Here is a 24,926-nt window from a genome sequence, read left to right as displayed (position 1 = left end):
TAAGAAAGATGAAAAATTACAATCATTATGACTCAGGTGTGCTACCTCATCTGACACATTTTTTTGCTTTTGCTCTACTTCCGGAGCACATCGTCAAAGTTTTCTGTTTCAATAAAGACACAATTAGATTAAATGTGTCCGCATGAATTAAACTGGACATAGCGTCAGTTTTAACCTCGAAGTCAAACAGTTAACCGTCAGCGCATGCTTCCTCCCAGCTCCACGCAGTGGACTATGAAATATTCGGAGGACAATTGGTTAAGTGGAGTTAACCGTAGCCTTTTCTCCCTGAGGTATCTTCCTTTTTGATCCTGCCGAGCCTGGCGCCTTGCAAAACACAACTTGTCTGGCTTATTAAATAGTATGACCTGAAGAAAGAAAACGCCTGTTGCTCCTCAACTGAGACCATTGTGAGTGAGAAGAGCTCATGACAGGCCTTAAATTGCTGTAATGCTGTGTGACCAACAATCATACCTAATCAATTTATATTCCGGCTGCGAACGACTTCTAATCGGATGTGATTTTTTTTTAATCTACTTTGCCTCTTTTTGTGTTTTGCCTGTTATTTTTATGAGGCCTGTTTACATATTTAGCAGTTCGTTTTTTCCTTTCTAAGATTTATTGAAATTGGGCTTCGACATGTTTTCTTTTACATAGAAAAAACGTTTTTGATATTTCATATAGACAAGCTTTACAGTGGGAATAATTCAATGAGTTGTACCACTGGAAGGGCCCTGCTAATAGATGTAAATGGTCAAGAAAGTCCTCCCCACTGCTTAATTGCGTTAAAATTGGTCGAAGCTACTTTGTGAGAGCCATCAATAACCAAGCACAGCATGGGGTCTGTATGATTAACGTCTCCTTCCTTTCAAAGGCCTCTTGATGTCCTCTCGGACGGCAGTGGGCCAATCAAAACCACACTCGGACACGTCATGGGGCCAACTTGACGACCTGATTGGTGGGAGGCGGAAGGGGACCAGCCCCTGTCCTTTTATAGACGATCCCATCAAGCGCGTAAAAGCTACTGGACGCAGCTGACAGCGCAAAGTCGCGCATTGGAGACTGTACATCTCAGCCACACAATTCCTCTGAGCGGGCCACACGGAGGTGCATGGCCCCATCCCCTTGTGTCACGATGAATCCTGTGCAGGGGTCGCCGTCGCAAGACGCCAAACAGCTTCATCAAAAAGAGGAGACGGATACGGAGGGCGAGGAGCTCCAGCCTAAAGACATGACAACAGAGAAAGGATACAAACTCCAGCGGAGCAGCCTCCCGTTTAGCGTTGAGTCGTTGATTTCAAAGAAGACCACCTGTCGGACTTCTTACTCTTCCTCTGATTTAGCTGTGGTGCTGCCCAAGCCCGCGGCCGGACAGGGCGCGCAGTTCTCTCCAAGGACTTTTTACGCGGAGAGGAGGGTTTCTGCGGAGAGCTCTCAGGGAGTTTCCAGAGGCTCCGGGGAGGACAGTCCGCAGTTTTGTGAGAAAGAGCAGAGTACTTGGTTTCAGACGTCCTCCTTTTCTACACCTCCTCGTAAGTCCGTCCCTCTACTGTTGTAAGACACACTGTGCATTTATCCATGTTCTCATCGCCTGCCGTCAGTTATCGAAGCAGAAAAGAAAAGATCTTGTAATATCATGTAAAATCACGTAATTTACTTCAAGTTACACTGATGTGTCACTAAAGCCAAATAGGATATATATTATTTTATGGCTTCATAAGCTGTGCGTAAATTTAATCTACTCATTTTGTTTTTTCTTTAGTCTTACAGAGGACAACATAAATCATCTCACTGAGTGTGTGAAATGTTTAAGCTGATGCTTTTGTTCTTTGACAGATTATTCTTTTACATGCGCATGTTATACATTTCAAGGGCGATTGACACTTAAATTATATGAACGAGGTAATATGAACAATTTCAGGGTGACACCGTGATTCAGCTGTGTACCCCATATTTGCAGAACTGAATGAAGTCAGTCAGTGATGCAGGATTACATCAAAGCTTAATTTATAAATAGAAATGTGTCGAAGCCTATTTATGGATGTGCGTGTACTTGCTTGTGTTTACCTTCTGCTGTGATCCAGCATCAGTTGAGTCTGGATTTAATCTAATTGATCTCTGCGTTTTCTCTGCAACAGGTAGCTCAAGCCCAACTCAGTGTACTTTAAGGAAGCACAAAAACAACAGGAAACCTCGCACGCCGTTCACTACCTCTCAGCTGCTGGCGCTTGAGCGCAAGTTTCGCCAGAAGCAGTACCTCTCCATCGCCGAGAGAGCAGAGTTCTCCAACTCTCTCAACCTGACGGAGACTCAGGTCAAAATTTGGTTTCAGAACAGAAGAGCCAAAGCCAAAAGACTGCAGGAGGCTGAGCTGGAAAAGTTTAAATTGGCCTCCAAGCCAGTCATGCCCGCCTTCGCGCTGCCTTTCCCCCTCGGAGCGCACATGGGCTCTCCGACGTGGAGCCCGTCAAGCGCCTTCCCGAGGCCCAGTCTGCCGGTCCCAGGACTGTTCAGTGGACCCGTCACTTATGGGATGTACTATTTGTCTTAGTGTTCCCGTGGGTGCGTGTGTGTCTGTATGTGTTTTGCAGTACACTTAAGAATGAGGATGATGCGTCTTTTAGTCCATTTCCCAGAGAATGTTTTGTATTTTCCATTTAAAGACTTAAAAGTGGGGGCAGTTAAAAAGTGCCGGACAAATTGGACAGAAATGTCTGCGTATCTCGGACTCTCATCTCCTCATGTCCATGAATCTCCAAAAATTAGACATCAGGTTTTAAGCAACACGCCTTAGATATGTCACTCAAGTCCATCCACTGTGCTCCGCAGATGTGAAACTAGACATTTAAATGTCTCTGGACCTGAAGGAAATAATCCACTGAGGCGGAGAAAGAAAATGCAACCGAAAAGTACTTAATCGGTGTCAGTGCCTTTAGATCACGCAGCGTGCTGTCTGTATCACTTGAAGTATATCTTCTCATTCAACATGACTGTTTTCGCTCTGCAGTTTCCCGAAAAATGTTGTTTTGATTTCATGGCAATGCCTTTCACAGTTTCAAGGTTTTGTGAAAATTAAAAAGGGACAAAACTGTATTTTAGAAAAAGACATTCGTTTTTTAAGCTCTCACAATGTGGCCTTTATGTGAGTGACATATTAAATCTTTTTGGAGGAAGTTTGCTGTAAATGTACATAAAATTTGTAGTGTTCTCAAAGCCTCGCTTGAAGAGCAGGAAAAGTGGTATTTATTATATCTTTGTATCTGTACTGTGTACATACATCAGTCTATCTAAATGTTCAGTTACTTGTAAAAAAACTGGTTTTAGTAAATAAACAATATAGTTCAAGACTGAAAGTGATTGGCTCATTTCTTTTTGAACTTTTTGAACCGTTTGTCATTTTGTTTGTAGGCGTGTTGTGTTAATGGAGCAGCAGTTTGTGGAGGAATTACTCTAATGAAAGTTGAAGTGTAACCCGACTTTATCAAACTATTGTTTTTTTTGTTGTTGTTTATATGTATTTATTTCACAGGCAAACGAAACACCAAAGGAGCCTGCGGCCAGAACAACAACGCCCTAAAATGACTTCAAGTAATTTAGTTTGAGAACTACGAAAGTTATCTGTGCGATTCTCTCCCAACGTGGTGCCACTGATGTTTTTTTATCTACCTCCTGTCTTCACTCTGACAAAATAGCATAACTGACTAATTTAACACAGGAGTAAAATGTTTGGGTACGTTTCAATTGGAGCTCACGAAGAAGATAATTTACACCACAAGTTTGTCTTGTTTTATTGTTGTTGATAAACTTCCGTTTTAGATGAAAACGCCTACATGGAAACACATTTGAACCCAACGTGATTAATCCTCTAACAGATGTTGGAAACCAAACGCAAATAAGTGTTGCGAGAGGACGCAGACAGAGTCATGATGTCACGCGATCCACCTCTGAAGTGACTCCGCTTTACATTGAAACATTAAGGCTATTTTCATGTCCTATACGACAGCTGTAATTCACTTTCGAACATTTGTATCTTCGCTGCGAATCCCAAGAGCCAAAAAAAAGAAAGAATTCAAATGCATCGTAATATAATCTGTGAAGCTGCAAAAAATGTTGTGAGATCGGTAAAAATAAAAATCTGCAACGTTCGTCTAAAAATGGTATACATATATATATATATACATATATATATATTACAGTTTTGAAAGTGATGTATTCAATTAAATCTGTTTCCAGATTTGTCGCACACCATTTTGACTGCAATTCAAATCTCCAAGGGAGGCTAAATATTCGATTTAAATTTGAGAAGATGAAAAACAACATAGTCTCTTAAAATTGCAGTGTTTTTTCGCTTCACTTAAAGTTATTCCCTTCAAATACATTAGAATATTGCAAATAGTCTTAAGGTGGCAAAGGCTGGTAAAGTTTAGTATATCATTTGTTATTTTCCCCTTGAAATCTGATACAGACCTGTTGTGTGAAACATTTAAACAGCAGAACTTTCGACGAACAAATGCCGCAGAGGAGCGCTCACTGTAAATGTGCAGTCTGTCCACTAGGGGGTGGTAGCGGCTCAGCTGCTTGATTTTTTTATCATGAAAAAGCACTTCCGGTGGTCCGTCCTGTCATATCAGAGAACGCTTATTGCAGAGAGGTAAGTACAGATCCGGAGCCAGTTATTGACTGAAAAATGCCTTATAAAGACAGTCTATACAATGTTTTGTTAGATGTAGGCATGCATATGGGTGCGTAAAACGCTAAACTGTACATACTCACTTGCTCAGTAGGTTGAGAACACCACGGGTTTTTAAAGGGAATTCTCTGACCTTGGCTAGCAGGCTAACACGGTAAGCTAACGTTAGCCTGTTTTGCAGAGGTCTTGAACCAAACAAAATGTCAAGGACGCTTTATTTACCTTAAGTTTATTTTGGTGTTTTCCCTTATCTGAATACATACATTTAGCCCTCTGTTCGTGAATTGGAACGGTTTATCAGCTCATCTTTTTTGAATTACTGTTGATTTTGTTTATGTGCGTTGTTCGTCACGCTGTTTCAACTGAAAATGATTTGTCACATTAAAACTTAACACACTGAACAAACTAATATCTTTCTATTGTATAGTCAATAGTGATCACACATTCACACAGCTATCGTCCTCAAATTATAAATCACTGGAAATTTATATTTATTTATTTCTTATTACTCATAACGTTGAAATTCAGTGTTAGAAAACTTAAACTTAAATAGCAAAAGACCAGTCTCTACAATAGTTGCATCCACCAACAAGACGGTGCATACTAAGGCACGGCAAAACCTGATCCAAAACAGCTTGAGGAACACAACAAAGAAGTTAAAGCACTGACCTACCCCTCTTTAATTCCACCCTAATCTAGAAAAAGTCATAACTTTCTTGTTTCATGGAACCTAGAGGACACAGAGGATCTGCTGCAAATGTCCTGGTGTCAGACACCACCGGACAATATGCTGGAAGTTAAAATTTTGTCACTGATCGGTGTGTAAACTCCTCTTAAAATGTTGTGACAATGAAAACTCATAGATACTGTGCCTCCTAGATTTTAGAAAATTTCAGATTATAACCATTCTGGTCATTTTCACTTCAAAAGATTAATTATAAGATGTCTACATTGCACTCATAAGTGGCCTATTTGACAAGGAGTAGCCAGTGGTAACCTAAACTGAGTTGACACGAATCATGATTGGGGTGCACATGCCTAAAACCTCCCAGTTTTAGTAGTAAAATGTAAAAAAAAAAACATCCTTAATCAGACTCTGAACATGCATCATTCCTTACAGGTAATCTGAGACATTCACTTTAAGCACATTTTTGAGTAGTGATAGACTCTGAGGATGGATTTGCTTTAATCAGACAAAATCTGTGCTAAATTAGATTGACTTGTGCTTGAGCATATCTGGAAGATTTAAACATTTCTGGCCTAAAGAAGCTTCTTTTTGATTTCAGACAGTCGAGATGGCAGGCCGTCGTGTAGCGCTGAAGGCCATTGATTGGGTGGCATTTGCTGAGCGGGTCCCACCCAACCAGCGGGGCATGTTCAACGCACTGAAGACACGCACTGATGCCATCTCTGCCAAGTATGTCATATATTACCAACTGTAGCCTTTAGAGATGGATTATAGGAACTTTATTTTTTCCATATTGTCTTGTGACAATTTATATCCTTGCCTTTGCTTTGTGACAAATGACAACAAATATTGGTTTTAAAGGAATCACTGCTGCTTAATAGTTTATTTTGAACAGAATCAGATCAGTGATCTGAGGGAAGTCTTGGAAAGATTAAGTTCTCCCTAATACAATGAGAGGTTGGCACTTGTGTGTTCGATACAAAAGTCAGGGGTCTGTCTGTTAGTCACTGCAGCCTGTATTTACTTAGAGTTTTCAGCTCCTTACATTTGCCTGTTTCTTTGGGTATTTTTTTGTACTTGAGGCTGTTATCACAGTAATAATTGATTCTTCTCCTGAATTGGGGCTGCTTAAACTTGGCCTTTTCACACAAAGAGTTTCAAGGCGAGACCTATGTGCTTTAATTGCACATTGGTGCCATTTGTGAAGGCACCAAGGTTGCATGAGAGGGTCAAAGTTGATCCGCTGCTGATACACCAACGATGCCGTCTCTCTCGTATGATTCCAAGATGCTGGCTTGATGTGTGTAAACACACGCTAATGTGGCGCTGAGCTACTCTATCTGTCATCTGTTAAAATGTATTAATTCTTTTTGCACCAGACTAACCTCCCTGCCAGAGACTCCTGCAGCCATTGACTGGACTTACTACAGGAGCGCAGTGGCTAACACTGGAATGGTAGATGAGTTTGAGAAGAAGGTAAGCTTTCCACAACACGTTGTGTTGTTATTCTATCACCAGAGGAGGCAGAGAAAGGCATTTTTGACACTAGATGGCTACTTTCATTTGACTTAGTTTATTTTTTTAATAATGGAAGCAACTTGTATGTTTACAAGTCCATGGTAAAGTCAGTCTAGAAAGAATGTCCTTGACTTTGGTGTAAAGGAATATTTCTACATATTTGGTTTGAGTGTGACTGCTAGAGAACAGACGTGAGAGGTAAAAGTCAGCGACAATTCTTTAGCTGTTAGTCGGCAAAATATAGGGTGCCCTCTGCATGTATAACCTGTCTCACTTTAGCCTGTGGCCATCCAGCTGAGTTGTAATTCCATTAATTATCTGTACTGGTTTGCATTACAGTGATGATGTAACATAAAGCTTCTTCCTGCACACAGTTCAAAGCACTGCAGATCCCTGAGCCTGTGGACACACAGACGAGTGCCATCAATGCACAGGAGTCTGAGTCTGTAAGTGGTTGCTTCAAGCAAATACATGGATTTGATTTTTGTAAATGTGCACTAACTGTCCAAGCTGACAATTTAGAGACATTCATCCCTCATCTGGACTGAAACTGACTGTGGTGCTTTGATTTGATTTGTATTTGTTCATATTTTAGTCTTTAAGATGTATCATTTCACATGTCTTAGAATAAAAGTGCATTGGCCTATATTGAAGGATCAAAGGCTCGCATCGCTGAGTACGAAAAAGAGGTGAGATTGTTGTTGCAGCAGCTGTTAAAATACTCCATGAATAACTTGAGGGTATTGGTTAAAATGTACTGCTTATCTCTCTTCTATTTAGCTGGATAAATTTAAGAACATGATCCCCTTCGATCAGATGACTATTGATGACCTCAATGACACCTTCCCTGAAACCAAGTTGGACAAGGTCAAATATCCTTACTGGCCCCACAAGCCCATTGCAGACCTGTAATCCCACTACTGGACCACCTCTCTTCACAATAAAGATGTATTTTAAAAGAGGACTTTTTTGTACCTTCATTATTTGATACATTTGTGTAAACCAGACATGCGTTGGGAGATTTGTCCACGAGGGGGCATTGTAGCATAAGTTTCAGCCATCACAGCATATCATTTATGCACTATTTTTGTATGGATGGACTCTGACCTCTGTTGGCAAGCGTCTGTATCGACACTTAATTATTAAACCTATCCGTATTAGTCTGAGAGACAGGTAAATTAGACAGGAATTAGGATCTCATAAAAAAAAAGTCATTAAACACTAAAGTTTATTATCGAGAATTTGTGTATTGTACGATTTATGACCAAAAAATATTGTGAAGTAACCAAAGTCCCCGGTAAAAGTTCGACTTTATGACCACGATCCAATCGCGAGTCTTCAGCGACGTGCCTCATCGATTCTCATTGGCTGCAAAGTGTGTCACTGACTGTACAGACTTCTCTGTATGTATTACGGTGGGCGGGTTATCGTGCCCTCGCCCCATTCCATTAGTTTCATTGGTGCTACTGCTCTTCCTCTTAGTTTCTGATTGGCTAAAGTTATTATGGAACAGGAGGGGCTTAATAAAAGATGATTTCCGTTGTACTTCTACTTGAAAGTCAGTGACGATAGACGGGACTGCATCAACTCAGGTAACTGTATCTTAAAAATAACCTCACACTATCATATATTGTAAAGTGACGCATCTGTATGGTTTAGCACACCAACATGTGATATACAAACTATTTTAGCCTTGGTGACAGACCAGTTAGAAAAAAACAAGAGCTATTCGTTTAAGTGTGTCAATAACGGTATCGTTGAACGTCTATGAGATGACTCATATGGATGGCTAAAAGATGAACATTGAAATAAATAAACTTAAATCACTGGTGATGCTACATCTGTGACCATTACTAGTTTTCTGTCCACGTTTTAAACCGTCACTCTAGGCTGCCATCAGTAGCATCGACAGCAAGCTAATGTTGTCCAGGAACAACGTAGCCATCTGTGGTAACGTTAGCTAGGGTAGTCGGCATGCTAACTTTCTGCCGTTATTAGATTATAAACGGATAGGAATATCACACAAGAATGTTGAATGTTTCCACAAGTTTAAATGAATACTTTTACTTGTGCGTATCAGCATTGAGGGCTTACCATATTATCTGTTTAGCCACTGAACATGTCTTATTTGGCTGCTAGCTCAGGTATTGAGGTATCCCTTTAGCTAGATCTATATCTAATGAGCTTATGTTTATTTTTGCACTCAAACGGTTCCTTAGTAGCTTGATGCGTTTACAGCATAACAAAAAAAAAAAAAAAAAAAAAAAAAAATCCCTCTGAGGAATTTACCAGAGCTCAGTAAACAAATGCTGTGGGAGCAAATTCTGCTAAACTCTTTTGGCTGGAGGGAAATGTGAGCTGATGTCTTCAGAGTTCACTTTGACCTTTTCTTTGGTGCAGTTTTTTTAAGCTTTCTACTACATTTATATTACTTGAAGTTCACACTTGCAGAAATCCTTAAGACACTTTTCAGCGAAGGCGTATTATAATGTAAAATTAAGCAACTTTCTTTGAATAGCAGTGTCGACACAGCACAAACGTTTTCTTAAACTCTGTAAGTTTGAGCTTACTGTACATGTATGCAATCAAGTATTTTGTGTTCTCTCTAGATGATGTCATACAATCACACTTTTTTATGTTTTTATCTCACCTCTTAATACAACACCATGCAACATATTTGTGTCAGTTGCTTCAAACACTTCTTAAGGCCTTGGGAATCTAGATGTTTGATAGTGTTTTGACAAATCTCAAAGCAGAGAGTGTTTTGTGTTTGTTGGGAACAGACATGGTTGTGTTCGTAATCTACCCAGATTTGACCCTGGACAGTGGAGTCAACACTGGCTTCATTGTCTGAAGGGGACAATGAGAGTAGGCCTGCATAGAGGGAGGCACCGATAGAACGCAAGAGGTTGGATACTGTGTCATCCCTTTGGGGCTGCAAGCCTGTGTTTCTCATACAATGTTATTACCACATTAAAGTCTATGTAGAAACAAAGAGTCCACATGAAGCAACGTTTAATGTGTAACAACATGTCCTAGTCTGCCCTCTTATCTGGACTAGTGTTGGCTTTGTTACAGATGCTGCTGCACCAGGAAACAAAATAATTTATTGGTATATTACATTACTTTGATCCTTGCATTTGTGTACACCTTTATGAGATCACAGTTATTTGTATTAGGTATATTAGTTTTGCATTGCCATTCAGTTGAGAAGGAAAAACCTCTTATTACATGTTTATAAAATAATTAATAAATTGTATGCATTCATTTGAGTAGTCATTGTAAATATTTAAGCTTTCCTTTAGAAAATCCAAGACCTCAAAAACACCCCTCAGATGCTTCACAAGAACCTCCTTAGTTATGGTTTGTTTGTGGCTCACAGGGTTACTCCATGGAACATGACACTCTGTCCTCAGCTTTTCACTTATTGAATTTCATCTCAACAGCAGTTCAGGCAGCCTTTCTAAGTCATAGATTGAGCAGGAAATGCATTAGACCAGAGCTGCAGCTAATGTGAGTGTGTTGTCACGTCATTGAGAAACTGCCTATATAGTTTACACAGACTGCTTGTTGTGCAAATTTAAGTGGCCAGTTTTGGCACAAAACATAGCGAGCGTTATTTGTAACTAGCTAGTTTTGAGCTGAAATGATTGATTGATTCAAAGATGGGGTGAGAAACAGTAAATTAACTTTTCAAGCAGAAACAAAACCTCCATAACTCGTTAAATGAATTGATTGACTTGGTCTTTTTGGCTTAATTTCATCTCCCAGGTTGTGCAAAGATATTAACTAAACATTTCTGCACTAAATTGTGCAAAGTCTTTAGATGAAGGATGTTAGGACACAAAACGGGTAACATTGTTTCTTAGCCACAAGATACTTGTTTGTTCATGCTTGGGTTCTAGTTTACTCTGTGAATCCTAAGCGTACACAGTTTGTGTTATTTGCCAGCCCGCCTCCAGCTATACTTTTTGTCATCTGAGTTAGAGTTTGACATCGGTTGTGATCTGTAGGCCAAGCTTGTATATCTTAATCTTTCTGTGGCAGCAAAAAGAAAAGCTTGTTATCATTGCTGTGGCTTGTAAGCTTGTAAACTGAATCAGATGTACACAATGAGGAAGCATAAAGCCAGTCTGGATGAAGTTCAGAAAATATTGCTTCTAAGTGGTCACTTTAGTGAGTAACCATTGGGTGAAATGTCATAGCATGCAGTCACATTGTTTGGATGAAGGGAAGGAATCAATATAACATAAGCAAGCACAAACTGGCATCCTTAAAGGAGAAAGATAATCTGAAAAACTATGTTTTAAAAAAAAAAACTTCCCCCTGTTGAGTTTGAATCCTTTTCAGCATATTTTATTTATTTTCTAAATCCATAATAGAAATGGAACCAATTTATCAGGACAGTACAGAAGCTCTTTTTGTGGGGAAAGGACAGGGAGGGATTAGTGGGGGAAAAAAAAGAGGATAGTAGTGGGGTTACCATCTGGAAAGGTTTTTTGTCTCCTCGAGAGCCTGTCGTGTTTTAATTTTACAGACAAGAAAGCTTAGTGTTGTCATCATAGGGCTTTTATTTAGTGATTTATTTTCTATTAGGTTGCAGTAATTGATGAAATGTGTCTGTTACAATCAGAGGGGAATGATACAAGCGGTTTTGTATCTGCATCTGAAAGTAACAATCAGACATGGTTTCAGTTGTAACATTTTGGGTTGTGGTGGAATTGTATTTCCAGAAAAATGCTCCTTTTAATAGCCTTGCATCAGCGATCAAACCCTGTTTAATTGAATGAGTCTTTGATGGTGTCATGTCTCCACAGGTAAAGTGGCCTCTGTTCATAGACACAGCTGTGAAATCAGGAGATCGATTTTCTTTTCTTAATCTGGTTTTGCATTCATGACTGTGAGGACATGCTCTTTCCTCAGATCAGTCTTTTACTCTGCTGGCATGTTGACTTGCTTTAGTAGAAGAAGCACTGGCGTGTCTAGAACTTTAGTTAGAGAGAACTTTCTTATTTTTTTCTTAAGAACATTGGGATTGCCTTTACATGGATGGATGAGAATCTGCACTGACAACATATGTGTTATTATCAGTCCTTCTAATATTAATTTTCCGTGTAAGCCATGTTTTTGTTTGCATTTAGAATATTTGAATTTAAATTGTAAAAAAAAAAAAAAAAAAAAAAACACATGAAAAACACTTTACAAACAAGGCTTGATGTGTATTCTGGAGAATGGAAAGAACTTTGGTAAAGTTACGTTAAAATAGGAAACTTGCATGACTGACCCATGTCCTCTCATGTAGGATGTGATAGTTCAGATTTTCCCAGAGTTTAAAGTAATTCTCTAAGAAGAGCTCTCTCCATTTTGTTCTTGTGGATGTCCACCACAGTTGTTGTTTTTTTTTTGTTTTTTTTTTGTATTTGAGGCTTGTTTTTGGTTGTGACAACTATTCCTTAGCTCGGGTACGCAGTATACTGAGCTCCTCTGGTAGCACTATGCAGCCTTGTTTATTTGCTTCTGATCAGTTAATGATCAATGATCCACAATTATTTTTTTTGCAGCTTTTCAGAAGATCGCATCAGATTTTCTTTGCCGCTCAATGGAAATCTGTCTTGTGACAGTGAACCATTGTGCACAGTTGTGTCCACTTGTCACTGAAACAATGAAGCAGAATTGAGTAATCTAGATTTATTGAAGTTACACCTTTGCTTGTCCCACTGTGACACGTCTGCTCTCTGTTGAGTTTACATATCTGTCCTTGTTTTTAGTGGCTGTTGATGGACCATCCCTATGAAGAAACAGGGTTACAATGGGACAGAGTACCTCGGAACAAGAGGTCCAACAAGACACTTCCCCGGTAGGTTTTATATTGCATAATAAAAACATAAAGTTGGTGCATACAAAGTCATCCCACATTTATCTTAGGTTATATGAGAGTGTGAAATTTGTACCCAGTATGAGGCAAATGCAGGCAAATTTTGAAGTTGACAAATTAATAAATTGGGGTAACTGTGTATTTTTTTGTTTGGCGGTTTAGAGTCGGTTGACCCTCTCTACCCACCATAACTACTGTGACATCAGTAAATCAAGTTCAGAAAGAAACTGTAAATCTCATATAAACTCTTTATAATTGTCTGTTAATAGTGCTGAAGAGTTTGCATACTACAAACTGGAGGCAGTGACTTTTACTCAAATGCACAGTGCCTGTTTTATGGCTGGTACAGATATTTTGGCTGGTAATTTTTTTCTCTCTGTTTTCCTTCCATTAGCAGATGGGCCATAAAGTTTTAGAACCAGGGCTACAAAGCGAATAACAGCCAACTAACTGCACAAACCATTAAGCAGCTCCCAGTTTTAAAGCATCAGTTTAAATTGGCATTAAATTGGTATCCTAACTGAGTTTCACAGTTCAAACCGTCACAGTCTCAGCTCATAAAAGACCTGCGAAAGAGCAGACCAACCAGATTCATTAGTTTAGCTCGGCTTACTTCGTACTACTTCTTCTAAATGTACCACTTCATTTCTTTTTCTTCTTTTTTCTACCCGTTGTTCTTAAGGCAGTTACATTTATGCGTTTTCTTTATCACACTCGCACTTCACACTGAGCTCCAGTTTGCCTTCTTAATGTCTCCTGGGGGGTTATGTTGCACTCACCATCTTTTAGTCTGACTGTCAGTATCACCTTTGTCCAGCTTAGGCCCTTTGCTGCAAAATAACCTTTAGCTTGTCACACACTAATCAATAACTACTGATAACATGGCATGTAGTTACTGTGGCAGGCAGGCAGAATTCTAAAAACCCCATTACTCTTACAATGGTGTTTACAAGCCAGACACACTCTTAAATTCAAGCAGATAAAAAGAGCTGTTTCTGATTTTAGTGATTCAAGTTGCTATTATCAAGCTAAAATGATAATATAATTAGCTGGGCGTCCTATTGCCTTTGTGCCCTGCAGTTTTGTATATGGAGTCCTGAGTCTATAAATAACAGGACAGAGCTGGAGAGCTCTTTGTCTAACGTATTAAACATGGAAGTTAGGACGCATCACATGAGAAATATCAAATGAGATGTTACAGCTTTATCCCTCACATTTCTCATGCAATGATAGTCGGACATTCCTGCCCACAGGGCAAATCCCCCATTCCCACATTCCATTACACTCCAGTGGAATAGAAGCCTACAGGCCCACACTTCATGCAACTACATTTCACTGTGAAACAGCTGTCATGCTGAATTTAGAGGTTGAGGTATTTTCTCTTTCAGAGTACTGATGTGTCTCTGCAATTCTCTTCTTACATTAGGACACATTTGATAACCTCAAGACATTTGTGGAGGAAGAACTACAGACGAGCATGGTGAGTGTGCAGTTTTGTCTCAACTGCAATAGTTTCACTTCTTTGTCATTCAGCTGTTTTGGCCTCATAGCAGGGAAGCATAGAGCTATCACAGTAAGGATGCACCGACTGATCACCTGGTTAAAGGAATCGGGTGATTGTTTTAAATTTATTTATTTATTTTTGGTTATTTTTGACTGGCTCATCAGTCAGTTTATTAATTTATTTTCCTTCCTGAGCACACCATGTAGATAGTGATGAAGCCACAGTCACTTGCCATCAAGCATGGTTTTTGTTCCGACAGTTTTTTGCTGTGAGTAAAGAAAATCTAAGCTAGCTATATGTAATAATTGTAAGTGGAACCCTGTTGAAACTTGAATAACATGGTGGAGATACGTTTGTTTGTGAAGAAAAACTTGACATTAATGTTAAAGTGATTGTACTGGACCCACATTTGTTGACTACAACCACAGTGTACGTGGGGCACAGTGAGGGCCTATAATCTGGTGCTTCAAGGGGGACACGCTGCCGTCACTTTTCTGCTTGATTTGGAAGAAATGACTCCATCCAGGAACTTGAAGCACTATAATATTTATATTTAGCTATTTTTATTCTCAGTAACAGACCCTGTAACCCGGTGCAGTTCTGGAAAAATGTAAAAGTTGGTTCTGCTCAATAATCTTTACAGTTCAATGTTCTTAGACAGAAATTCGGAATCGGCCAAGAAGATTTCAACCGGTGCATTTCTAACGACTATACATGACTTACCTTGGCTAAAGCCAGATATTATAAAAGTATTTAAATCAGTATTATCTATGAAATATTGTAGTTTCATTATACTCCCAATACCCACTCTGTTTTTTTTCGCCCTTCAGATGGTGGGGATGGTGATTGGAGCAGGCATCGCCATAGTCCTTATCGCCATCCTCATCTTTTTCATCTTGCGGAGGATCCAGCTTCGAAGTCAGTAACAGCTGAGATGCATTTCTCCTCCTGACCCTGGATTGTTATGAAACCAGGTTGTGTGTATTCTTGTGTCAGTTTAAACATTTATCTTATTTACAGATCTTGAGGCTCAGGAAGCACCCAAATATCGTTTTCGCAAGAGGGACAAAGTCATGTTCTATGGCCGAAAGATAATGCGTAAAGTGAGTAGATGGCTGAAAATGATAGTATTTCAAAAGTCGGTATTCTAAAACTAGCTAGCTTTCACTCGCCAGGAGTCGCATGTAACTACGCAATGCAAAAATAAATGCATGGCAACAAGATTTAAACCACTTTTCCTATAGGTGTCCCAGTCTACCTCTTCCCTGGTGGGTACGTCCTCCTCCTCTCGTCCACGCCTAAAGAAGAAGCAGAAGATGCTGAACATTGCCAAAAAGTAAAGCTTATTTCCAACAACCATGTGACTTCCCCACTCTAAGGACATGCTTACAACCAGCTCTTCTTTTTATCCTCATCCATCCCATTGTCTGTCACTTGTGAAGGATCCTGCGCTTTAAGAAGGAGGTGCCCACCCTTCAAGCCAAGGAGCCCCCTCCCTCTGTGCTGGAGGCGGACCTCACTGAATTTGATGTGGCCAATTCACACCTTCCCTCCGAGGTGCTCTACATGCTCAAAAATGTCCGGTAGGTTTTGTCGTGTTTGTGATTGTATTATTACGGGCTAAGAGCTCTGTTGGAAAGTTCTCATACTGATTAAAAGCAAAGACAATCTGCATTAACTGACCGGTCCTAATATGTGCAAAATAAGCATTTATGAAAAACTACTCTGTCTCCGTTTATTCTTTGGTCCTTCACTGCAGTGTGCTCGGTCACTTTGAGAAACCTCTGTTCCTGGAGCTGTGCAAACACATGGTCTTTCAGCAGTTCCAGCAAGGGGAGTACGTCTTCAGACCAGGTCAGCCGGACAGCAGCATCTACGTGGTTCAGGATGGAAAACTAGAATTGTGCCTTACTGGAACGGTATGCCGGCCGTTCTTCCATCCCTTCTGTTTCCTGTTTCCCTCTGAATTTTATCCATTGAATAGTTGTCTGAACATTTCATTATCTATCGCTTGTTGTTAAAAATGCTGAATGATACATGCAAGGAAGCAAACCTACGGAGGTGCTTTACCACAAGACCTTTTTCCGAAATATCTCGTTAGTAGTTATTAACATTTTACTAAAACATACCTTATATTTTTTACCCAGGATCTAGTTTTGTGGTTGTCTTACTGTACTCTACAAAAGGTCTTGAGCCACCCATATATATTAAATATTGCCATGGAAACGGGATGCAGCAATTTATTGAGGCATGTTCAAACACAAATGCAACATGTAAGGAAAAATGTAATATTTGGCTATACCACCACCTTTACTCTTCAACACAGACTGAAGCCTCTTAGACGAGCTTTATTGTCATTTCTTTAAGTAGTCTTCAGGAATAGTTCTCCAGGCTTCTTGAAGGACATCCCAAAGCTCTTCTTTGGATGTCGGTGGCCTTTTGTTCTGTTCTCTGTCAAGATGATCCCACACTGCTTCAGTAATGTTGAGGTCTGGGCTCTGGGGATGCCACTCCATGACTGATTGTGTTCCATTGTGTGTTTTTCTGTCCAGGTAGGCTTTAATGCATTGGTAGTGTGTTTTGGGATTATTATTTTAAGTGATATTATCAAACTGTGTTATCTTTGGCTTTTTTCAGAGTTGCAACTAAATAAATGAGAACAAAGGAAGCGTATTAACAACAGGCTCCAATCATTTTAGAGTTGTAACTGGTCCACACTTGTGTAGCATCTGTTTTAACCTGGACTAGGTTCTACAAAACCAATGAACATATTGGGGCATTGCGTTATTTCCTTTGTTTTGGTTGACTGGTAAAGGAGCCAGTTGTTTATGTGTAGCCACATCACCGGTTCATCCCCTGAGTTGGGTGCCTTTTTTTTCATGCTTGGATTATCCACTGGTCAGTTTTAAGTGGTTTAACAAACAAAAGAAACATATTTCTCTGAAAATGTTCTAAACTTTTGAACTTTTCTAATCTTCCTAAAGAAAGCTTGGAGAACCATTGCTCAAGATGGCTTTAAAGGATTGCAAGAAAGTCCGGCTCCTTGAAAAACAAACTGAATTGAACTAAGGGTTTGCTGAAGACTGTAAATACGTGGCATTGAGTGGCGGCCTTATCTGTCTGTGTGTGTGTGTGTGTGTTTGTGTGTTGCTGCTGGGGTTATCAGTAAAATCTTTGATCATGACTTGTCTACTCATGTCTTCCAGGATGGCAAAGAAAATGTGGTGAAGGAGGTTTATGCGGGAGACAGTGTTCACAGCCTCCTCAGCATTCTGGATGTCATCACAGTAGGTCACGCCCATGCTTCGACACACACACACACACACACACACACACACACACACACAAAACAGCACAGCTGAGCCACACCTACTCTCACAGGCTTTCCCAACACTCGCACACACACATAATTAACACAATGTTGAGTGAGATGCACGCTTTTGTGTCAGTGTTTACGCCCACCCGCTTGACATCATTCACTCTCACCTGGTGACTCACCAACATTTTTTCACACACTTCTGTTTAGTTGTAATTCATTTTCAACTCTGTACAGGTTCAAAAACTGTGATTGTAGTGATGACAGCTATGTATGTTTGAGCTCCTGTAAACATAGTAAGATTGAGCAAATGTGATGTACTCTTTGTGTGCAGGGCCACCAGAAGCCTTACAGAACAGTGTCGGCACGGGCTGCAGAGGTTTCCACTGTTCTCTGTTTACCTGTAGAGGCCTTCCTCTCTATATTTGAGAAGTACCCTGAGAGCCTAGTGCGAGTAGTTCAGGTCAGTTTTTTTCTTTTCTTTTTGTATGTATTTATTTAAGTATGGCACGAGTTAAAGATTAGACTAATCCTTATGGAGTAGACTTTCACATGCAGCACTGAAGGCTTGACATATATTCATATAATCATAAGCAAGATGTTGTTTTGATTAAGTCTGTCTGTTGATGATTGATGTGATCCATCGGATGACTCATTTCCTGTTGTGTCCATTCAGATTATCATGGTTCGTCTCCAAAGAGTAACAGTTCTAGCCCTTCACAACTATCTGGGACTGACCAATGAGCTCTTCTGTCATGTGAGTTTATCACACACACACACACACACACACACACACACACACACACACATACACACACATGCTTTGTCAGCTTGATTTATCTATAATTCTAATTACAGGTCTAATTCAAAAGTGAAAGTCAGTTTTGTTTTGTTTTGTTTTTTCCCTTTGCAGAGCAGCAATTTCTTTCTTGCAGCTTATGTTCCATTTTAAATTATTGATTGAAGCCAAAGTTTGACTTTGGGACGTTTTTTATGCCACTTCTTTTCACATGCACCTGTGACTGCTGTTGTTTCCCAGTGGAAAGTTTTCACTGCCACTGTCAAGGCTTGACAACTACTTTGTTCCTCTTGTTCTCTAAAAGTCCAAACCAAAAGGAATGTTGCATCAATTTCTAAGCAAATGAAAATATTGAAAACAAGCCGTTACTTTTGTAGGATGTACCAACTGATGGATCCTAAAATGTTTCAATATATTCTCTTATTTTATTAATGATAACAGAAGAAAGCCAACTTCTGTTCATTTATAAATATTTTTTTATCTGTTATTGGTATTATTGATGCACCTTTTTTTTTCTGTGTGACAACTTGGTACTTTTAAATCAAAGTATTTGTAACAATCTGTCATTTATTTACCCCCATTATCTTTTATTAGTAAAGCAACAGAAGAGATGTGGCCAGTTAACTAGAAGGTTGCATTTGCCAACAACAGACTCAAGTAGGCCAAACCTCTCCAGTCATCTCCAAAGTTTCTTTTTGTAAAAACAGTGAAGTCTAAGTGTATATTACTACAGCTGATTACAGCTAATTAAGACTATGTTGACTCAGTTCCTTAAGGCATTTCCAGACTGCCGCACCACTGTAATCTGAAATCCTGATTTTATAACTTCAAAATCACCATTCAAGTAACCTAAAGGCAACGTCTGTGCAGTGAATTCAGCTGTACGTACATGTATGATGATCTCCCACAGAGAAAGTTAGAAGCGGCAGAATGGTTTCCTCACACAGTTCAGCGTCTTGGTATCCGACACACTGACAACCGACATGCACTCAGCTGTGCGTATAATCGTACTTAGTAATCACAAGAGAGGCCAACATTCCTGAGAGCAATAGTCCGTAACATTAAAAGAATCAGTTAATACACCATGAAGTTTCCTTGCAGTTTCGTCTTTGGAATTATCAGTGAAAATGTTAAAATCCACTGTTGCTTTATGACGGCAGCAAGAAGCTTTATGAATCAATAATTCTGTACAAATCTTCACAGGACATTGGATTTCAGTAAATGGGGAAACTTCTTTTGTATGACTCTCAGTACATTGCAAAGTTTTCCATAGCAGTCTAATCTCCAAATAAGTGCTTTCATTGATATCAAATGCTCTGACGTGACACAACATTTAGAGCAAATCTATAGCAAATCAGCCAGTCTGCAAGTTTACCCCTATACTGGGTCCTAAATGGTCCTGGAAACAGCCTTCAGTGCCATTTGTATTGTGTCCTCAACATCAATAAATTAGACTTGAGCCACTAAATGCTACTGATGTACATAGATAAAGTGTGTGAGAGAACTTTGCTTATTTTAAAGGAAATGCAGCCTTCGCGTCTACCACCACAGTCACCCCACCCAACTCGCACCAGTCCTGTCCGCCATGGCAAGCGGTTTGGCAGCCTGACGGTCCCAGAGGAGCATCGGGAAGCTGCCATTAAGGGTGAAGCTCCAGGTAGGGTATAGGTATCAGCTGAAGTCACTTTCAGTCTTACAAAAGTTGCCTTTTGACTTCCCTCACAGATGATAAGGAGGCTCCTAATCCCTGGCATGCAATGTTTCCCAGCCCTGAGCAGGGACTAGACAAAGTACTGGGAGTAATTTAAATCTTAATGGGTCTTGGTGGGCGGAAAGTCATTTTTAAACCGCCAAATGTTTCCATTTTGTTGTATATTTCTTGTCAAATACTCTTCTTGTTTATATTTTTTGTCTTTATCAGTTATTCTCTCAACCAGTCAATCTCTGCCATGACTAGTAAAATGTGTAAAGATGAAGTGAGCATTATTTATTGTTTTGTCTTCTTATTCCTTTTCTTTGGGGTAAGTTGATAAATGCTGCACATTTTTTATTTGTTCATTTTTTGTTATTCACAGGAGGGGAACAAGGGAAGGATGGAGCAGTGCCCACTCTTAGTAGGACAATCTCCATGCCTGTGGACATTGCTGGTGAGGGTGCTAACTTGATTGGATAGATTACGCAGCTATTTTCTAGTTTTACAAATAACAGGATGTATTTTTCATGTGCTATTTGCTATTAGAAAAATGTACTTCTGGAGAAGGATTATTGTGATGCCTGAAATTGAATTATGTGACTGTGAACATGCTCTGTGCCAACCTGTCTGTTATACACAATCTGAATTTGGGCCCCCCAGTCATAGGAAAGGCATTTTATTTACTTGCCGATAAGTATAAAGTATAAACAGTTACTGGTCATGATCTGGCTGCTTGAGAGACAAGTCTCTGTTTTTCAGAACTCCATTTTACAGGGCAGTTATCCTTCTCAATCATTTGCCAGTAATGAGTTGTTGGCACAGAATGTTGGCACACGGTTTTATGGTTTTATGAAGACACAGATGTGGAAAGTCAGCAGTGAAGTCATCTCTGGAAACGATGGCTCTGATTCTATGATGTACTTGTGATTGTTAAGAACCATCAGCGTTTTGGCTGAAAAAAAGATGCCTTTTTAAGCTTTTACTTTGTTAGCAGATGATTTCTGACACCTTTATTTAAGAAAAGGCTCATAAGATGATTGGATTGATGACTTAAAGATTATTTTTTCTTTCTTTTTTTTTTTTTTACTCCTCTTCACTGTAACATTGTTTTTTGATGACCACAAGTGCATACAAAAGCTTTTTATTTGCAATAAAAACAGCTGTATGTTGCGGACTGACGACCTAGTTTCAAATCTGGGACAGATTTGCAAAATTTTGGCAAATTGACTTGTGATTGCAAATCATAAAATGTGCCTGTGGGAGTGTCCAGCTCTGGGGATGAGGTCTTAACATGTGTGCTGTGTTCTATGAACGCAGGTGTAGTCATCTTATTTCAGTCATGACCAAACCAAACCAGTCTACCTGGATTAATGCAAATAAATGTACAAACCCATGTACCAAGAGCACAGGTGCAGCCTGTTTCAGGTTGCTTCAACACAGCATATACAAACATGAACCTTACGAGCTGTTCAGCTGAAACATTTGAAATGCACTCTTGGACCAAGATTAAAAAGGACAACAAAAAAAACCAAAAAACTGTTCAGTGGATTTACTTTGTCTCCTCCAAGAGTTTCATAAGACTTGTTTACCAACATTCAAATTTTAGGATTGAACAACAAACATAAGTGAGAAAGAGTCATTAAAGGAAAACCATCAGTTATCATCTCAGCCTGCTGTCCACCCCTTATCTGTCAACACATCAGTTGGATAGCATGGCTTGGCAGTCATTCAGATAATGTCTTCTTTTGGCTTTTTAAATAAATTTACATGAATGGAAACTCTTTTCCTTCACACACAGCACAAACACTAGATGATCTCTCTTTTTTCTTCTTTAAATCAGGAAAGTGTTGACTTAAGAATTGTTCTCTGTATGTTGTTTGTTTAGGAATACAGAAAAGTCTGAAATCAGATTTTGACATGGCATATGAAAGAGGAAGGATCTCCGTGTCGGCAGAGGATGGCAATACTCCTCCCGCCTTTACCCGGGTCAGTGCCCTTCACTACACAGCTGAGATGAAGTTGATTATTTTACATAAAACTGGAAGTTTACTGCTACAAGAACTGAAAACGAGTAAAATGGCAAAAATAATGCTATGCTGTCTGTTTGTAGATGCAGATTTCCTGTTTTCAGCAGATGGAGGTCCCATTTTAATATAAACGAGTCTGAATGTTATTGCAGTCTGTATCCCAGGAACAGCGTGAGAGGAGAGTGACTGTGGATGAGGTTCCTTCTGGCATCTATCTGTATCCAGAGGAAGAGCCAGCGGTGGACAACATTTTTGCACCTGTATCCAGTCGATCCAATGCTACTCTGTTTGAGGAAGCTCAAAAAGAGGTCCTCAGACTTATGAGAATTGAGGTTTGTTCCATTCACATATTGTTCATCGGTCTGTTTCATTTCTATATGATTGCATTGATCATTCATAAAATCCAGAGTTAATGTTTAATTTGTGGGGACAAAAAAAAAGATAATTCTAGAGACTTTTGTGTTACTTCTTTGGGAGGAAGTTGCACACGTTCCTTTGATGCAATGTGTGGTGGATCATATCTGTGTGTCGCAGTAATTATTGCTCCACTAATTCTGTTAGCTTCACTGTTTATCAAAGCTTGGTTTGGTGTTTTTAACTTTTCCCTCTGTCTGCTTTTTTTTTTTTTTAAATCCAGGACCCATCGTTGTTGAATGGAAAAGTGACTCTGCATCATGCAAAAGCTGGAGCCATCTTAGCAAGACAGGGAGACCAGGTAGTTTACAGAAGACCTTTTCAAAAGCACTGACCTATCTTTCTTTACTTGTATTAGTAAAGCAGTTGCAAGTTTAATAGTTTTATCGTATTTCAGAGTTAATTAAGCCAGTTATAGTGATAAGGGCAAGGTTATGATGTTCTCCCCTGTACTGGGTTGTTTGAGTGGCTTCATTCAGGCATGCTAGTGGATTGCTTCTATGTTTATAAGGCTGGGTCACCATGTTCCTCCACTTATTTATTATCTATAAATGTGGCTGCCAATCCCTTCCAAACAAGTCCTCTCCACAAGGTCTAAGAGCAGGGCTACAAGGGTCTACAGGTGACCCAGAGTTGGCAAAACACCAGCCAGATGTCAGATCCAATAATTGATAAAAAAAAAACTGTCTTGAAAATATAGCAGTAATCAAACACAAAGGTCATTTTATTGTCACAAATGTAAAAGTAGATTAAAATGATTTTGTCGACCGACGTGCCTGACCCTACTGGCCCTTCCCTGGCTCAAGTCCCGTCCTCTCTTCAGCATCCTTGGCTCAGTCTGATGTGCTGCCTGGACCCTCCTCTGCCTTTTATTGTTATTACTGTGGCAGTAGGCAAAGAGAGAGCAGAACACGCTGCATTATTTAGCAAGTCCTATGTTTTCTTAGTCCTGGTTGTTGATTGTTGCTACACATCCACCCCTGCCCCACCTTTGACCCAGCACCATGGTTGTCTTCCATCTTTCCTGCTAGCCTTTTTGTTTCTGTGACATTTTGGAAGGCACATGTGCACATAAACATACGCTCTATACCCTCAGACTGTAGAGCTCACAGCAGACTAACACATTTACTGCTGTCACCCTTGTGCTCATATATGAGGGTTTTGTTCTATATGAATTCCTTGTGTGTGTTGTGAATGTATATTTATGTCACTGTTTTGGCAAAGAAGAAAAGTAGATATTGAAACTCCAACAACAAAAAAAAAAAATCTAACCTTTCTTCCCATTTCTGCTTTGTCCATCTCTTCCCGTTTTCTTTTCCAAAGGATGTGAGTCTGCATTTTATCCTGTCAGGTTCTCTTCATGTCTATCAGCGGATGATCGACAAACAGGAGGCTGTCTGCTTGTTTGTGATCCACCCTGGAGAGATGGTGGGCCAGCTTGCTGTGCTCACCGGAGAGCCCCTTATCTTTACTGTTAAGGCTGTCCGAGACTGCACTTTCCTTAGGATCTCAAAGTCAGATTTCTACGAGTAAGTCTTTCATCTCCACTGCGCGGAAACACGATTGTATAGAATACGCTGATAATGAGTTTCACTGTTTGCTTCATGTGTCATACATTTACAAATCACTTATATGCATTAATAGTTTCTACTACCAACACCCATCTATGCACCCAAAGCACATATAAAACTTTGAATCTCAAATGGAATCTTCTATTTCTGTTCGGTATTACAATATGTCAGTTTTTATTTCTGTGGCTCTGCTGTGTGCTGCTCCCTGCAGGATTATGAGGGAGCAACCCAGTGTGGTGTTGAGTGTGGCCCACACAGTGGCCATCCGCATGTCTGCTTTTGTCCGGCAGATGGACTTTGCTATTGACTGGATGGCTGTTGAAGCTGGCAGAGCCCTCTACAGGTACTCCCAGCTTGTATTTGGTTAGACGTATTTGGAAATAATTTGTATCTGTGCGCAGACAATGCTTAAAAAAAACAAAACAGCTGGTTCTAAGAACCTTTTATTACAGTTAGTTTGCAATGTTTGCGTTTTGTCTTCATTTTTATAGACAAGATGACCAGTCAGATTGCACCTACATTGTTCTGAATGGACGTCTCCGTTCAGTCATTCGCAAGGCAAATGGGAAGAAGGAGTTGGTTGGGGAATATGGCAGAGGAGACCTCATTGGTGTGGTGAGAATATTCATGTCAGAGTTTCATTCTGCCTGCTTGTAAAAGAGACCTGCATTAACATGACTTGTTGGTCACTGTTTTCAGTTGCTATTGTGAGTAGTTTAGTGTTTACATTGACCCAATCATTCCGCAAACAAGTTTGGTTTTCTTTGGCTTAAAATTATTATCTCTCCAGTTTTTTTAAAAATAATATATTGTGGTGTTGTGCCTTGTGTT

General features: G+C 39.7%; 3 protein-coding genes across 7 annotated transcripts in view; all 3 read left to right on the top strand.

The window, feature by feature from the left end:
• The first annotated feature begins 1,061 nt into the window (after window positions 1-1,061).
• On the top strand, window positions 1,062-3,293 carry LOC140304995 (homeobox protein MSH-C-like). The gene is made up of 2 exons (XM_072383782.1): window positions 1,062-1,532; window positions 2,139-3,293. Exons 1-2 carry the CDS (start codon window positions 1,112-1,114, stop codon window positions 2,549-2,551), a joined length of 834 nt encoding a protein of 277 aa, XP_072239883.1. The 5' UTR covers window positions 1,062-1,111; the 3' UTR covers window positions 2,552-3,293.
• Window positions 3,294-4,597: 1,304 nt separating this feature from the next.
• Window positions 4,598-7,858, top strand: LOC140305599 (ATP synthase subunit d, mitochondrial-like). Its single transcript, XM_072384530.1, has 6 exons — window positions 4,598-4,651; window positions 5,977-6,107; window positions 6,758-6,854; window positions 7,271-7,342; window positions 7,523-7,585; window positions 7,677-7,858. The coding sequence occupies exons 2-6, from the start codon at window positions 5,986-5,988 to the stop codon at window positions 7,806-7,808; spliced, it is 486 nt and encodes a 161-aa protein (XP_072240631.1). The 5' UTR covers window positions 4,598-4,651; window positions 5,977-5,985; the 3' UTR covers window positions 7,809-7,858.
• Window positions 7,859-8,413: 555 nt separating this feature from the next.
• pnpla6 (patatin-like phospholipase domain containing 6) overlaps window positions 8,414-24,926 on the top strand; it is a 31,343-nt gene continuing 14,830 nt past the window's right edge. For all 5 annotated transcript variants that reach the window (XM_072384521.1, XM_072384519.1, XM_072384520.1 and 2 more), the window contains exons 1-19: window positions 8,414-8,488; window positions 12,665-12,753; window positions 14,198-14,251; window positions 15,106-15,193; window positions 15,296-15,378; window positions 15,520-15,611; window positions 15,718-15,858; window positions 16,035-16,194; window positions 17,482-17,562; window positions 17,926-18,054; window positions 18,268-18,348; window positions 19,912-20,047; window positions 20,466-20,537; window positions 21,969-22,069; window positions 22,263-22,442; window positions 22,748-22,825; window positions 23,848-24,053; window positions 24,307-24,438; window positions 24,587-24,710. In XM_072384521.1, the coding sequence (XP_072240622.1) occupies window positions 12,706-12,753; window positions 14,198-14,251; window positions 15,106-15,193; window positions 15,296-15,378; window positions 15,520-15,611; window positions 15,718-15,858; window positions 16,035-16,194; window positions 17,482-17,562; window positions 17,926-18,054; window positions 18,268-18,348; window positions 19,912-20,047; window positions 20,466-20,537; window positions 21,969-22,069; window positions 22,263-22,442; window positions 22,748-22,825; window positions 23,848-24,053; window positions 24,307-24,438; window positions 24,587-24,710 (1,986 nt within the window). In that variant the 5' untranslated portion in view covers window positions 8,414-8,488; window positions 12,665-12,705. The remainder of the gene's footprint in view (window positions 8,489-12,664; window positions 12,754-14,197; window positions 14,252-15,105; window positions 15,194-15,295; window positions 15,379-15,519; window positions 15,612-15,717; window positions 15,859-16,034; window positions 16,195-17,481; window positions 17,563-17,925; window positions 18,055-18,267; window positions 18,349-19,911; window positions 20,048-20,465; window positions 20,538-21,968; window positions 22,070-22,262; window positions 22,443-22,747; window positions 22,826-23,847; window positions 24,054-24,306; window positions 24,439-24,586; window positions 24,711-24,926) is intronic.

Source organism: Leuresthes tenuis, unplaced genomic scaffold, assembly GCF_036924035.1.
Source record: "Leuresthes tenuis unplaced genomic scaffold, fLeuTen1.0.hap1 SCAF_4, whole genome shotgun sequence".
Taxonomy (NCBI): Eukaryota; Metazoa; Chordata; class Actinopteri; order Atheriniformes; family Atherinopsidae; genus Leuresthes; species Leuresthes tenuis.
Note: the sequence above shows the minus strand (reverse complement) of the source record. Positions and strands in the feature narration are given on the sequence as shown.